At 48.1% G+C, this 15,939-nt stretch overlaps 1 protein-coding gene across 1 annotated transcript in view; it reads left to right on the forward strand.

Annotated features, from left to right (window-relative positions):
* The window catches only part of LOC135897890 (uncharacterized), a 164,811-nt gene that overhangs the window by 56,415 nt on the left and 92,457 nt on the right, over positions 1 to 15,939 (forward strand). Inside the window, exons 7-8 of the mRNA XM_070533200.1 lie at positions 1,378 to 1,513; positions 7,229 to 7,363. Of these exons, the coding sequence (XP_070389301.1) occupies positions 1,378 to 1,513; positions 7,229 to 7,363 (271 nt within the window). The remainder of the gene's footprint in view (positions 1 to 1,377; positions 1,514 to 7,228; positions 7,364 to 15,939) is intronic.

Raw genomic sequence — 15,939 nt, forward strand, 5'->3', positions numbered from 1 at the left:
GGGCATGTGGCGTAATATTATTCATATTTCGCGGGGTGTCTTTAGCACGCAGAAAGAATACTTACGTAACAAGTGGGAAGTTCGGAGCTGCGGAATTGGATGTTTCCTAGAACATTTACAAGTTTGTCATTAAATTTTTTTCTCTTGAATAGTACTTGGGAAGCTGCTTAACCAAACCCGACTGTTACGCAATTAAGCCCAATACAAACGCTAGTGTGCCTTTCTACATGCAATAATCAGCATGCATTTGTTTGCATTTTCCTCGAGTGCTTCGGCATATCCTTAAACTATGGCTAAAGTTGACTGGGAAACCCTGTACATGTGCTCCACTGAATCCCAGTGGATGATGCAAGGACCCTTGCGCTACCTGCCGCTGATGACGTGCACGCCTGAACAGCAATGTTTCCAGTGCCACAGCTGTCAAACCGTAAATTGCGAGATGGCCGCCTACGGTGCGCAAAATCGTATCTTGCAGGCCTGACTGGACGTTTTGAACGGCTGTCAGTATTAGTCGTAGAGTATACAACGAATTCGACGATTGGCGATGGTACTTCGTCGCTACTGTATGGCCTATGTAGCAATATAGTCTGCGTGATTGAACTCTTAAGGCTGGGAAAAACTGCACGCTCCCAGTTGCTTTTGCAGCCGAAATTTGGCTCTGAAAGCGCGTGACGGCCTGTTTGAGGCGTACGGTATTGTTTAATTTAACCGTTACTGGTCTGGTGCTTCCTGTAGAGTTACTTAGCATTTTAAGAACAGCGCATCAGGCACCGAAAAGAACAGAAACTGGAACTAACTGATGTAGTCACAGTGCCAGCAATTTAGTTAAATAAGTCACGCATATAGACATGTTTTGTTGCTGCATATCGTTGGTTCCCTAAAATTTTGAAAGTATGCGTTGTGTACGCTGAGACTAGGCACATGAGCTACATATTAGGAGCCTGCCACCTAAGGCATTTAACGTTAGCCTTACACATCGTTCTTAGCCCTGTAGAGTCTTTTAGGTGGAGCATGAAAACAATCCTCGAATAATTCGTTACACACTTGACACTGAAATACAAAATTTCGAAGCTTCTTAAGCTCCCCACAGCATACCGAATTTGTGACATTGCGCTCTCGATTTCATGAAAAAAAAACTTGCTTGGGAAATTTTTTCATTTTCTCTCGTTAAGTTCAACATAATACAGTAAGTGTCGCATCCCACACACTCAAAAAAAAAAAAAACGGCTACAAAGGGTGAGCTTCCTGTGATTTTTTGACGCACGCCATGGTCCCCGTGGGCTTGGGCTTTCGACAACGGAAGGCGAAAGCCCGAAGTGCAGCCGTACAGCCGCGCCTCGGTGGTAACCCACAGCGCGTACCGGTCCATTACCGCAGTCGCCGCCATGCCGGCTGGTTCGAGGATGGCTGGCCAGCGCTTAGCGAGATCCACGCAGAGCCCATTCTCTCGCTGGCCGCTATCTGGATGGTGGTGTTCGCCCTCGCACACCACGGCTTCACCACTATCAAGCGGGTACGTAGCGGCACTCGCACGAACACTCTCCTCTCTGCGTTTTCCTCGGTGCGGGAAGGCTCTCCGTTTGGGTCAGTGCTACGTGGTACTTGCCCTCATAACGGTTAAGGAAAGAAAGAAAATTAAACCTGAAACTCTCAAACATATATGCGGGCGACTGTATAGTAACCCATATTTTCTAACGTTCCATTACATTTTCCGTTTTTATCGTGTGTCGCAGCTACTCGCCATTCTAGGTGATAATGGGGGCACGGCGGAATCTGAGCAAATGACAAACAGCAATGGGCAATGAAAACAACCACAAGCATGCAAAAAATCGCAATACGGCTCCTTGTCGCCACACGCGCCTTTAAAGTAACGATAGATCGTATTCACACTATCAATCACGTGATAGAGAAATGTGCGGATAATAACCAACCCTTATACACAGCTTTCATTGATTGCGAGAAAGCGTTTGATTCAATCGAAACCTCAGCAGTCATGGAGGCATTATGGAATCAGGGTGTAGACGAGCCGTATGTAAAAATACTGAAAGATATCTACACCGGCTCCACAGCCACCGTAGTCCTCCATAAAGAAAGCAACAAAATCCCAATAAAGAAATGCGACAGTCAGGGAGATACGATTTCTCCAATGTTATTCACAGCGTGTTTACAGGAGGTATTCAGAGACCCAGATTGGGAAGAATTGGGGATAAGAGTTAATGAAGAATACCTAAGTAACTTGCCATTCGCTGATGATATTTCCCTGCTTAGTAATTCAGGGGACCAATTGAAATGCATGCTCACTGACCTGGAGAGGCAAAGCAGAAGGATGGGTCTAAAAATTAATCTGCAGAAAACTAAATTTATGTTTAACAGCCTCAGAAGAGAACATCAGTTTACGATAGGTACCGAAGCACTGGAAGTGGTAATGGAATAAATCTACCTAGGGCAGATATATGGTGACCAAGGATCCGGATCATGAGACTAAAATAACCAGAAGAATAAGAATGGGCTGGGGTGCATTTGGCAGGTGTTCTCAGATCACGAACAGCAGGTTGCCATTATGCCTCAAGAGAAAAGTGTATAACAGCCTTGTCTTACCAATACTCACCTACGGTGTAGAAACCTGGAGGCTTACGAAAAGGGTTCTACTTAAACTGAGGACGACTCAACGAGTTATGGAAAGAAGAATGATGGGTGTAACGTTAAGGTATAAGAAAAGAGCAGATTGGGTGAGGGAATAAACGCGAGTTAATGACATCTTAGCTGAAATCAAGAAAAAGAAATGGGCATGGGCAGTGCATGTAATGAGAAGGGAAGTTAACCGATGGTTATTAAGGGTTACGGACTAGATTCGAAGAAAAGGGAAGCGTAGCAGGGGGCGGCAGAAAGTTAGGTGGGCGGATGAGATTAAGAAGTTTGCACGGACAACACGGCCACGATTAGTACATGACCGCGGTAGCTGGAGAAGTATGGGAGAGGTCTTTGCCCTGCAGTGGGCGTAACCAGGCTGATGATGATGATGCTGCTGCTGCTGCTGATGATGATGATGAAAATAACACTGACGCGTCAAGTTTCCTGACGGTCCGCGCGGAGAAAAACAGAATTACGAGCTTATGGTAAGATATTTCAACTGCTACATCCAGAGTGTCAAATGCGCGGGAAGTTGATGCTGCCAACGCCTCACGTATTTGAATCCGTGCTCTCAATCGCCATATTTTGAGCACATGCTGCGTTCTTCAGCTCATTTTGGGAAACGCAATCGCCATGCGATACATTTTTGGTACCCTGGGCTCCTCATTTACCGACTGTAGCTGTTAAAATGAAATTGCAACGTTCTCATGCTATTTCTTGTAAGAGAACTTGACTGCGTCACTAAAATATGATATTGTCACACTTGCTTTATTTAGCCTTATGCGCACGACCAATTTCCACGAGGTTATTACAGTTAACAAGTTATCGCGCCATGCCGGACGCGCCTACTGAATCAGTATTATTGAAAAGGAAAGCAGTAGTGCGAAAGAAGTAAGGACAAGACAAGTACACAGAGCTCTCCTGTGGCAGGCGCTATTAGTACTGTGTATTCGTCTCTACCTTGCTTCTTTCGCGCTTCGGTTTTCATCTCAGTTATGAAACAACTAGCCCAAGGAAATGCTTTGCAATCCTGAACGTCGTCGCCGATTTTATAAGGAAAATCATTTGTCTAATCTTTATGTGCGCAAGACGCGAATGCTGGTACATACATTCAACGAATTTAGGGGAGCGCAAATGATTACTCTGTAGTGTGCAACCTCTTAAGTATTTTAGTAATCTCACCTAACTGCCGACCGCCACGTCGTTCAGTGTCGTGTCACAGAGCGCGCGTGCAAAAGTAGCGAGGGTACGCGCATGTGTGCAGGCTGTTCCAACGAGCTAAGCATAGCCCCGGCTGATTATAAACAGATATATTGTTTGAAACTGCTCATCGTAACGAGTGGGTGCTAAACAGCACGTGTGCGCTTTACGTAAAATTAAATTATGGGGTTTTACGTTCCATAACCACGATCTGATTAAAGGGAAGCTGAAAGGTTTTCCAGAAAAAATGAGTGAACATCTGTACATAATGGTTTTCAACCCTCCGAATTCGAATATCGTATCGAAATTGAGCGAAAGAAAACGCAAATATATTTTATTTCGACGAAAAGTGCAGCAGCGGACACGCCCCGCTCGCGCGTCTCGTTTCCGCCTGTAATTGGTCGGTGCGCCTCGTGACGTCAACTCTAGTAAACGACCGGGCCGCTGCCGGTACACATGAAGCGCGGTGCCAGGTAGTTTGGTGCTGTTTTTCTGAGACGGTAATGGAAAATTGAGAGAGACTGCGTTTTTCTGAGGAGTTCGGCGTTACTCCCTACATGTACGAGCCGATTCCGAAGAGGCGGCCCCTCGAAGAAGCAAACAATGCCGGTGCGAGCAGTGCTTTCAACGCGAACGAAAGCAAAGTCTTGGGATTTCCTCGTGTTGGAAATGCTCTTTGGTGAGCATGTTTTTTGCAAAGCGATCTAGTGATCTCGCCGATCTTTCGCCGATCTAGTGAGCTCGTTTCCGGTCAAACAACTGTAGTGTTCTGTTCCTGCATGCCCCCTCGTGGAACATAAGCAGGGATGGGATCGTCGGCATTTGTGCGCTGTCCAAAGCTGTCGGCAATCTACAAAGACGGTTTAAACGCGTGAAAAGCTTCCCGGCTCATCCAGTACGTGTAGTGACCATCTGTTGACTACCACTCATGTTGACTACCACTCACGTTGATTACCACTCACGTTGACTACCACGCACGTTGACTACCACTCTACATACACGCAGACGCACCAACAAAGGAATGCAGGGTCGATCGAAGCAGATTACGATGGCACGCACGCAGAAACGAGCGCGGTCAGGCACGGTCGCGGACGCTGCGAAGGAACGAAACAGAGTTGACGTCACAACACCGCGGTTTCCGGTCTCCGCTCCGCTCGCTCACTCAACGGGGGGCGGAGCTACAGCGCAATTTCAACCGACGATTACGTCGCTCCTAATTGAAAAAAAAACCCCCAAATTTCACCTACATGGTTTATGAGGTTCCCGCATCCGTATATGAGCGTCTTAATGAATTCGACAGACTCTTCTGCTTCCCTTTAAGAGGAACGCGTAGCGGGGAATTACAGCCGTATGAATTTTCACTAACGTGTCTTCTTCAACGTGCGCGTAATGCTCGGTACACGGAATTTTTTCTTTCATTTCGCCCCCATCCAAATCTCAGCCGCCATTAGTATCCACACATAGCCACCAAGCTACCACGGTGGGTGTCTGCGCATTTGTGACGGCGCCGAAAGCGGATAAGCCGAAGGGCCCACAGCACGCGATGCTAGGAGAAGACTGTGTTTTGTGCGCGTGCGCCTGCTTTCGCTAATTTTGTAGGTGCACTCCGCGCCACGGAGCTCGCCGTCGCGTACGCTCCCATGCGATTGCTTACGTCTTGGCGAGCTGTACCATGAAAGCTGGCGGACTTTCCCCGTGAGCATTGCATATTGAACGACCGATGACTGTAGTCGTTGTAATCGGTAATCGTTGTTGAGTGTTTCTTGTCCTTCTGGACGCAAGTTCGCCCAGGAAAGGGTAACGTCACAGCAACTTCACAGTATTGCAGTGCAATATGTGGGGCCAATGGCGGCGCATCTTAGGAAGTTTGGCAAAGCGGAAATTTATGCGATACGTCACAAGTTTACTGGCACTGCAGGAGTCGGTGACCGTACGAAAATCCCTCATTACAATGTGCCTCGAAAACACAGTGGGAAGGTAATATAACTTGTGAAAAAGATTCCAATCTTGTAATAACCAATGGCTAAAATGCTTGTTAAGGCACTTCAGGGGTGGCTTGTACAAAATGTGCCAGTTTCTCCTGAAATGCGAAGCGTTGAAAGCACTAGCTAAAGCTGATACTCCACGGCGGTAAGGTTTGTAATTTTATTGACCATACAAATAGCAGTAATCATTACGTAACTAATTAAATTAGCAAGCCTGGTGTCATACGTGCCCGCACGAAGCCATGAACTGACCTCTCTCACTGACTACGGGAGTTCTTTGCCACAACGCTGGAGCGCCGAGGAGCGCGAACAGACGGGAGCGAACGCTCGTGCCGCCTGTCGCTTCAACGCGTCTCCGACACTTGAAATTACGCGACCTCGAGCCAAGGCGCACAGGAAGACAGGGCACATGCAGCCATTACCCAACCCGCCCCACCGAGAGAATTTCTCCCACCGGAGGTAACGGCCAAGAAGGAGCGCCGCTGGCTGTTTGCTCGCTCATCCGCGTGGACAGCCACGCGCAGCCAAGGCCGGACTGCCGGAGGAAAGAAGCATGTCGGGCGTTGTAAGACATGAGCAACAATAACTGGATCGCATCGGTGCGCACTCAGTAAAAACAATGCAACACCGTAAAGAAGTAAGTTCGGAGTGTGGCCGGCGTGTTTGTCTCTGCAAGTGTTCGTCGGGCTTGGACGCAGGTGTGTTTAGGGACAGCCGAGTCCCAGAAACAGTGTCTTGCTATGATAAACCTTGGACGGATGCTTTGAGAATCTTCAGGGCACACTCGGGTGCTTGACACCACTTGATGTACGTGTATTCGATGGCACTGAGAACCCGTGCCGAGCTCTTTGGAGAGGGATAATGACGGAAAAAGGCACGCTAAAGCTCCATAGGGTTCCTTAACTATGTTCTCGGTATAGCCTGTACTTTCGGCGAGGGAGACCTATATAAGTACTCACAATGTGCATTTATCGTCACTCATTGCCATTATAAAAATATACGCTCAATAACAATCTGATAAATATAATTTGCATGGGCATATAAACATGTGTGTATTTTGTTCCCTTAAGGTAGACGCAGATTTACTGGGAGCAGATCTTGAGCGCTCGACACCGGATGAATTATGGAAAAAATTTGAAATCTCTCGCTCTAAGGAACCTTAGCGAAGTTGGATAAGGAGAATTACCGCGCATGTCTATTAGAGGTATCGTGGTGCTCACTCCCCAAAACATCCGCATGCTCGAAAGGTTTCTTTTTGGGAACTTATTTTGGAAGTAACGCACGTGCGTACATTACGGACATGGTTACCGAAGAACCCATTTTTACGATTTGATTCAATGTGGTTGTGCTTGCGCTCTTTGCTTGGTCCGCATTCGGAGTACGATGGACACGGACGTATGCATCTCTTCCAGGCCATGTACGCGATGGTGTTTGTGCACGTGTGCACGAGCTTCCTGCTGCTTGTGCGTGGTGTCACCCTGCCTGGTGCGATGAGCGGCCTCGGCATGCTGCTCTACTCAGACTGGAACTACGCTGTCAACCTCGAGGTCTGTGCCCATTCTTTCTGTGCTCGGGAGGAATATTTAGCTTCGCCTCCGCTCCAATGTCGGTGTTTCAAGCACTACTTGTAAAATACAAAAATGCTTTCATGACACAACTGTTCCACCGATTTCAAAGGATGTTTCCGCATTTGGGAGAAAATGTTTGATTATACTGACCACTGCAACCTGAAGTTCGATTTAGCACGTAAAATGTATTTAAGAACTGCAAAATATTAACTAAAAACTGCAAAATATTAACAAGTTCAGACTTATCGAAGCACGACTATCGCAGAACCTTAACTCGGCTCGAGAAAAATATATTTGCATCTGTCAGAGGATCTTAAGCGGACAAATTTGATTTATGAATGTACATATTATGTGAAACTCTTACAATGTTTACGAGGGCTCTTGAAAAGTACGACTCGCAAATTAATAGTATATTTCAGAGCGGTGTGTTCGACCATTTCGCCTGCTTTAAATGTACTATCAGGTGCATTTCGTGGAAGTGTAATCTTGTTTTTTATTGCAGTCACAGGACCGCAAACGTGACATTTGTCTGTAATGTCTTTTTTTTTCTTTCAATATTGTGAGCTTCCTATTTTTTTAAATGCAACAAATCTAATCAAATTCGGTGCTGTTGCCAAGGAAAACTGTCTCTCTCTTTCCATGTACTTAGGGAGGAGCTTGCGAATGAGAGCTCCTTCACAAACCTGAACGTCAAGCTGTTGTCCTTGCGTCGGTACATGGTACTCGGCACTTGCCGAGTGGTTTTACCGCGAAGATGCCAGTGCGACTTGAAGCGCTCGAAAACGTTTGATGCTTGCTTTCACGTGCTTCCGGCAGAATTGAATGACTGGCGGTAGTTTATATATCGAGCACATGCGAGGTGTGCTAGCGGTGATGTGCAGAAGAATGTGCAAGTGTGTGGATAAGTGCTAAGTATAGGGACTAAATGAAAATTTCTTAACCCTTGTTTATTGCCCGTTAAGAGGCGTTATATCAAACGTTTAATTTTTTTTCGCAGCCTTGAGAGGAACGACAGCGCTTGAAATGAGATATTTACCTAGAATGGAGGCTAGGTTATGGGTGACGCATACCAATAGTTTGAAGTATGTAGGTGAACTATTCCTTCGTACAATAATATTTGAAAAAGCGTTCCCTGCCTTACCAGCCTATTTTCTGAACTGCGTAGTAAGTTTCCCCATAGTATTAAGGTGAACATGCAGCAAATTAGGAAACATAAGAAATGAAGTGCGTTTTATTGATCATAATATGCACAAAGTTTTAAAGACGTCAGTTAATGTTCTCCCATAAAAATGCAGGTCATTTTAAGCGTTATAATGTCTCTATGATGCTGTTGTATTTTCGATAGTCCCGAGTGAAGACTAGGTTGCACTGACGTAAAATTAGATGAAAATACAAAGCGTGTTAGGTGCAAGACATGGTGAAACTTTAACGTTCCTGGATTACTTATGGTATTTGCAAAAACAATGCTGAATACTCGTGTCTGCCTATTTTCATGCTTTCCAAGAGGAACGTAGTAGGTTTCACTTAAGTCCCCGTTGAAATAGATGAGGAATTTTGTTTGTATGAAGTGAAAAGGAAAGACCGAGTATCGGTAACTTCTAGCTATACCTACGTTTGAAGCCTGTGGGTCACTTTTGGCCTTTGTACTAAATTACGTACAGAATTACGCAGAAACGTTACGCGTTTGTCCGGCGAACATTCCAGGATTTAGCTGGTTCTCCTTGAAGAACTATAAAAGAAACGGAAACTAAATTTGTTGAGAATACGCGAAACCTTATTGCTCATCTGCATTTGAACGTACGTGTTTGTGCGCGTAGCATGCGCGCACGTGCACGCCTGCTTTGTAAAAAATAGGCGATCTGGAATAGTTGGAACCTTTGAGTATATTTACTGAACCCTCCTTGTTTCCCTCCAAATTCACGAGTAAAATACGACGAGCCCGCGCTGTCCTCAGAGAACTAAAGCAGATAAAATACGTGTAGGTTGCGGGTATGTATAAACATTCAATCTGCGCAATTAGAAGTTCAATATGCGTGTTATTTGATTTTGCCGTTGCGTGCGGGAGTTGGCCGTTGAAGGTGAAACTTCCAGGCAGTCAGGGAGGACACGCAAGCAGGTGTCATGGGGTTCCTCACCGCGGGGGCGTGAGCAGTTGGGAAGTTGAAAAGCTGCATGCATCGGCGTCGATTTCGGTGGTGACGGCCCGTGGCTCGTCCACAGGGCAACAGATTCACACACAAGACGGGCTCTACGGCGTCGTCTGTTCACCGATTACGACACCGATTTCATATATGGGAACAAAGTACTGCATGAGCAGACGTCTGTCTGCGGCGGCTGCTGTGAATCGCGCCCACTAGTCACCAGTGCATCGACTCGCGCGATCTTTCGATTAGCGTATAGAGCGGCGCTCAAATTTCGCATCAGGTAGAATCGTAATCATCGGTGATTTTTTTTTTCTTCTTTACTTTGAGTCCGAGGATTGGCACTGCTGCGCATGACTGCTATTTATTCCTATTCCGAGTGAACCCGGCTTGTGCTGTAGCGCGGGTAACAACAACAGACGCAGTAGGTGCAAGCAATGGAATGGTTTATTGAAGATAGCGTGGCTGCTTTTATTCCGTACGAATCAGTAGGTGCATGCGCACATCGTGATGCGATAGGTGGGCTTGCAATGACGCGATACGGCACTTCCTCCGCCTTTGAAGCCTAGCCTGTCGGGTGGTCTCCTTGTGCGCGTAGAACGCCTAGGAAGTCCTAAGTCCGCCGGCACACTTGAGGTTACTTCACTGGAAGCCTGGGATGTACCAAGTGATCCGTCTGACGATGGTTCAGCGTCTTCCACTGCAGTGGGTTGCTTACTCTCTGTGGCTTGGTTGTCTCCGGGTCGAGTTGCGTAGAATTCTTCCTTTACTTCATCCGCTGCGAGTCGTGGCCGCACTTGGTCCACGTGAGGGCGCTGCACCCCTCCTGCGGTGTCCACCGTGACCATACGCCTACCTCTTGTTGACGTCACCGTGCCGGGTAACCACCTCTGGCAAGCCTGATTGTACAGCCGCGAGCAAACTGGCGCTGCCGGTGAAAAGACTTGTGGCAACGGTGCCGGGGGTCTCCTAACCGTGGGATCCCGCGCCACCTCTTCCTTTGGAAAATGTGCGCTTAGGCGGGTCCTGGGTTGAAAACCCAGCAACATTTCCGCGGGCGACTTGCCATCTCGAGTCGGTGTTGCCCTGTAGCGTAGCAAGAACTTGGAAATACGACTGAGCAGACTTCCATACTTATTTTTCTTGATACCTTGATTAATGGTGCGCAGTGCACGCTCCGCCAATCCGTTTGACTGCGGATAGTATGGAGGGGAGGTGACATGACACACATGGTTATCTTTGAAAAATCTTTCAGTCACTGAACTGCTAAATTGTGGCCCATTGTCGGAAACGACTGTATGGGGCTGACCAAAACGCGCGAAGATCTCTCGCAGTATTTCCACTGTAGTTTCTGCACTTGCTGTCTTAAGGGGTACTGCCTCTATTCATTTCGTTTCCGCATCTACCACCACCAAGGTCATGTGACCTTCCAGTGGCACTGCATAGTCGATATGCAGGCGAGACCAACCTTTGTTGGTTTTCGGCCAGCTTGAAGGGACCTGTACCGCTGGCATGGACCAACATTGCACGCATTGCTGGCAGCTTTGTACCAGCTCGTTTATGTCGTGGTCGAATCCGGGGTACCAAAACATCGTATGGGCCAGGCGCTTCATTGCAGTCATGCCTGGGTGGGTGTCGTGAAGTTCTCTCAGATTAAGTGCCCGCACGGTCTCGGGCAAAACTAGGCGATGACCCCAGTATATTAGTCCTTCACTCACAGTGAGTTCGTATCTGCGGGTGACGTACGGCTGAAGGCACTGTTGCTTCGGTCCCAGCTGGTTTGGCCAACCACAAAGGATCCACGTCTTCACCTGACGGAGGAGCATGTCCATGTCCTCGCTCGTGCTGTCTACCAACTGCTCTGCGCTAAGAGGAAAATCTGTCAAAGCTTGCGCATGTAGCACATGTTCGACGGAATAATCTTCACCATGCCCTTGCCGGCGTCATCAGGGTGCCCTTGCCGGCGTCAGCAGCGGCGTCATCTCTCACCTTCCATTTCCTCGACGGCAAAGGCACCACGTTCTCGAGGGCGGCCACTGCTGCAAACCTTCGCCAGATGACCTTTCGTGCCGCAATGGTGGCACTTGGTGTTTCGATGACGGCACATGTGTGTTGCGTGGGGGCTGCCGCAACGCTCACATGCATGGTTGTTCTTTGCAGTGTTCCACTTCGTCCAGGGTCATCATCCTCGCTGCGACTGTACAACATTGATGCTGGTTCCCGTCGTCACTGGGGCTGCTCGTTGCATGTCACGAACGTCGCCTAGCGCCTTCTCTGAAGCTATGGCAACTTCTTCTGCTTCCTGAAAAGTTAGCTTCTTCCGCGTTAATAGGCAGCGTCGTGCGTCGTCGTCCCTGATTCTGCATACTATGCGGTCTCGCAGCATACGGCGCAGCGAGTTGCCGAAGATGCAACTTTCCGCCAGTCTCCGAAGGTCGGCGATGTATTCCTGGACGTTCCCTCCCTCCCTTTGTTTGCGCATGTAGCACATATTCAACGGAATCATCTTCACCAGCGTGCCCTTGCCGGCAAGCGGCTCAAAGCATCGGTATTCACGTGTAGTGGTCCTTTCCGGAATTCTATGTCATACTGATACGCTGATAAAAGGAGCGCCAAACGCTGTATCCTGGTCGCCGCCATCTGCGGAAGTGGTTTCTCGGGATGGAACAGCCCTGTCGACGGTTTGTGATACGTTATCAGACAAAATTTATTGCCGAAAAGATAGTCTCTGAACCTTGTCACACCGAAAACTAGGGCGAGTGCTTCCTTTTCCAGTTGCGAGTAATTTCGCTCCGCCGGCGTCAAGGTTCTAGAGCGAAAAGCTATCGAATAGTCTTCGCCGTTGATGCGGTGGGACAGCACTGCGCCCAAGCCGACCGATGAGGCATCGCATTCCTGTCGAAGGGACGATATTGTATATGTACATGATGTTAACAGTGGAATAAAAAAAAAGAATGTTGAAGTGAAAAGAACACGGATGAACTAGCCAGTGCTGGCACTTCTAATGGGCTTGCCTTGCTATTTTCAGGATTTGGATAAATGAAGCGAAAGTATAAATTAAGAGCCGTCCATGCCCCCGGCAACAATGATGCAGTAAGCTTTCAGCTACGATGAAATTTTAACTACAAGGTAAAGACAACTCAAAAGAAACATCAAGTGATGTGGGTAAGATAAATCTGGTAATGACACTTCAGATGGGGTGGGGGTGGAGGGGGAGAGATGGATTCGGCATCGCCAGAGGGGGGGGGGGGGCTCTGCCATCCCCCGGAAAACTTTTGATGGTGCTCAGGCCCCGGAGCCCCTTCGTAGTCGGCGCCTATGCTATCCAATGTATCGGTACGTACTTCTTCAGTAGCAGATTAGTTGACATTCGGCGAAATATAGGCGTGGTCAGAATGGTGGTTGAAGTGTCGTCCGGACCCCGAATTACGCAAGGACTACAAGTAGGAACAGGGTTTAGTCCAGTCACATCTGGTTGTCCCCTTCTTCAGTACCAGTACTCATGGATGCACGCACCGTGCCGATGCACGTATGGACAGTTCTGCAGTGGGCGCGGCACGGCACTTTCCTCTACTAAAATAGGTCCGGGGGTTTTAAGTTCCAAATTGATCATCTGGGTGGGCTCGGGTGTTCCTCAGTACTTAGATCTTGATCTGTACTCGACCCTATGTCGGTTTTCTCGCAGACTTTATCTGACGATAGTTGATCAGGTTGCGACCCTCCGGCGCTGTTCTCCATTTCACTCTCCTGTGTTGCGTTACGGCTGTTTCCTGCTGAACTTCCCGAAGACGCACTTGGTTCACATGTCACCACTGTTCTCCACCTTCCGTGTCGACTGTGATCAAGCGACCACCCGCGGTGGCAGTCGCTGTGCCAGGCAGCCATCTCTGTCTATTGCGGTTTTACTATATCGACCAGACGCGTGTTGCGGGAGGAAACAACAGGCTAGGAGGTGCCGAGACCTGACTGCTGCCTGGAAAATTTGGGCCTTCTTGATCTGAGAAGTGAGCACTTAGTCTGGACCTTGGTCGGTGGGCAGCAACGTCTCTGCAGGCGATTTGCCGTCTTTTGTCGGCGTTATCTTCTAGCGAAGCAAAAATTTAGCAAGTCGAAATTGTAGCGACTTTATTTTTCTTCAGTGCTTCCTTGACGGTGTGCACCGTGCGCTCTGCTGCCCCGCTCGACTGCGAATAATAAGGCACAGTTCTTAGGTGACGCATGCCGTGATCTAGGATGAGCATGTTTGTCCCTGCGCTGGTAAAGTGGGGTCCCTTACCGGACACGACTGCGTGAGGCAGGCCGAAACGGGCGAAAATGGTCCGAATCACTTCTATTGTGGTATCAGCCGTCACACTTTTGAGTGGCACGGCCTCTATCCATTTCGTCCTTGCGTCCACCAAGACAAGAATCATATGCCCTTTCACCGGACCAACGATGTCGAGTTGTTGCAGCCTTGAACATCGCTGATGGTTTTCGGCCTACTAGAAGGAACTGATCCGCAGGTAGTGGCAAACACTGCACACATTGCGGACAACTTTTAACCAGGCTCTCTATGTCGTGGTCCAGCCCCGGATACCAAAAGACCGAACGATCAAGGCTCTTCATTGCTGTCATGCCCTTGCAGCTCTTGCAGCATGAAGGAACGCGCCTCTCGGGCTAAATAAAGCGGTGCCCCCAATAAGCTGGTCCGTCACTTACTGTCAGTTTGTGTCTACGAGGGAAAAAGGTTGAGAATACTGTGGTTCCGCACTCATTTCTCTTGGCCAGCCATGCAGGATCCACGAGTTTTCCTGACGAAGCAGCCTATTTTCCGCAGTGTTGGCTGCTAGCTTCCGGGGACAAAGCGAAAGCTCGTTCAGTGCTTGTGCATGCAGCACATATACCACAGACTTATTTTCTTCTGCGTTTCCTTAACTAGGCAAAGGTAAGTGGCCCAAGGCATCGGTATTAGTGTTTATCTCTCCCTTCCGATACTACAATTCATATTCATACGCGGACAAGAGTAACTCCCAGCGTTGAATCCTGGCAGCGGCCATTCGCGGAATAGGCCTATCCTGTTGAAAAAGCCCGGTCAGAGGCTTGTGATCGGTTACCAGTGAGAAATGGTTGCCAAAAAGATAATCCCGAAACTTGGTCACGCCAAAAACTAAGGCAAGTCCTTCCTTTTTCCAACAGCGAGTAGCTTCTCTCTGCTGCCTTCAATGTTCTCGACCGGAAACCTATCGGGTAATTTTTACCGTTGATGCGATGAAGGAGCACTGCACCCAAACCGTACATTGACACGTCACATTCAAGCCTAAGTCGCTTACGCGGGTCATGATGAATGAGAAAGTTCACCTTTTCATAGCATACTTCGCTTCTTGAAATGGACTTTCTTGTGCCCGTTACCATTTCCAGGCAACTCGCTTCGTCAACAGGGCATACATTGGTGCTAGCATAGTTGAGAAGTTAGGCAAGAATTTAGAGCAATAAGTGATCAAACCAAGAAAAAATTTCAAATGGCTCACGGACTTTGGTGCCCGGTGCGCCTAATATGGCACCAAGTTTGTGTTTCATAGAATGCAGAGCTTTGTCGTCGACTCGGTGCCGCAGAAATATCCCTTGCTGTTCCTGAACCTGCATTTGGCTTTGTTCATCTTCAGGACGTTGCCCTGCAGTCGCTGGAACACTTGTCGCAGTACACACATGTCATGCTTTTTTTGTGATGATAATATCATAGAGGTAGACATTCACCCCTGGAAGACTGCAGAACAGATTCCATGTGCCTTTGGAACAGAGCTGGTGCTGAAGCGATTCCAAAGGCTAGGGGATTTTAACAGTACAGACCTCTATGCTTGTGCAGCACTGCTATCTTTTTAACTTCTGTGTCTAGAGGAAGCTGGTTGTATGCATTGCGTATATCCAGCGTACTAAGCACTTCAGCTCCTGCTAGCGCTGCGATATTATCGTCTACTTTCGGCAAACGATACTGTTCTAAGTAAGTCGCAGGGTTATCCGTTAACTTGAAGTCCCCGCAAAACCTTATATCGCCGTTCTTATATCGCCGTTCGGGAACTACTGTGGTTGCCTATTGAGAGACACTGATTTGGGAAGGCACTCCTTTATGCACCAGGCGACCAATCTCTGCTGAAACTTGTGTACGCGTTGCATAGGGCAAGGTTCGGGCTTTGCAGAAACGAGGCTGAGCACTTTCCTTGATGTACAGCTTCACAGGTAGACCTTTACAGCAGCCCAGCTTGTAAAACAGTTGCGAAAATTCTCCAAGTAGCATTCTCACCTACACGCCGACTTGGACGAAATTTACACTCGTAGCACCTTTGGCATCCAAAAGAGAGACACCGGCCTTGCAAAATTTCTCTATGGCATGCCGACCACAGAGAAATGGTCCTTGACAGTCCACTACCACTAATGTGC

Source organism: Dermacentor albipictus, chromosome 2 (assembly GCF_038994185.2).
Source record: "Dermacentor albipictus isolate Rhodes 1998 colony chromosome 2, USDA_Dalb.pri_finalv2, whole genome shotgun sequence".
In the NCBI taxonomy this organism is placed as follows: domain Eukaryota; kingdom Metazoa; phylum Arthropoda; class Arachnida; order Ixodida; family Ixodidae; genus Dermacentor; species Dermacentor albipictus.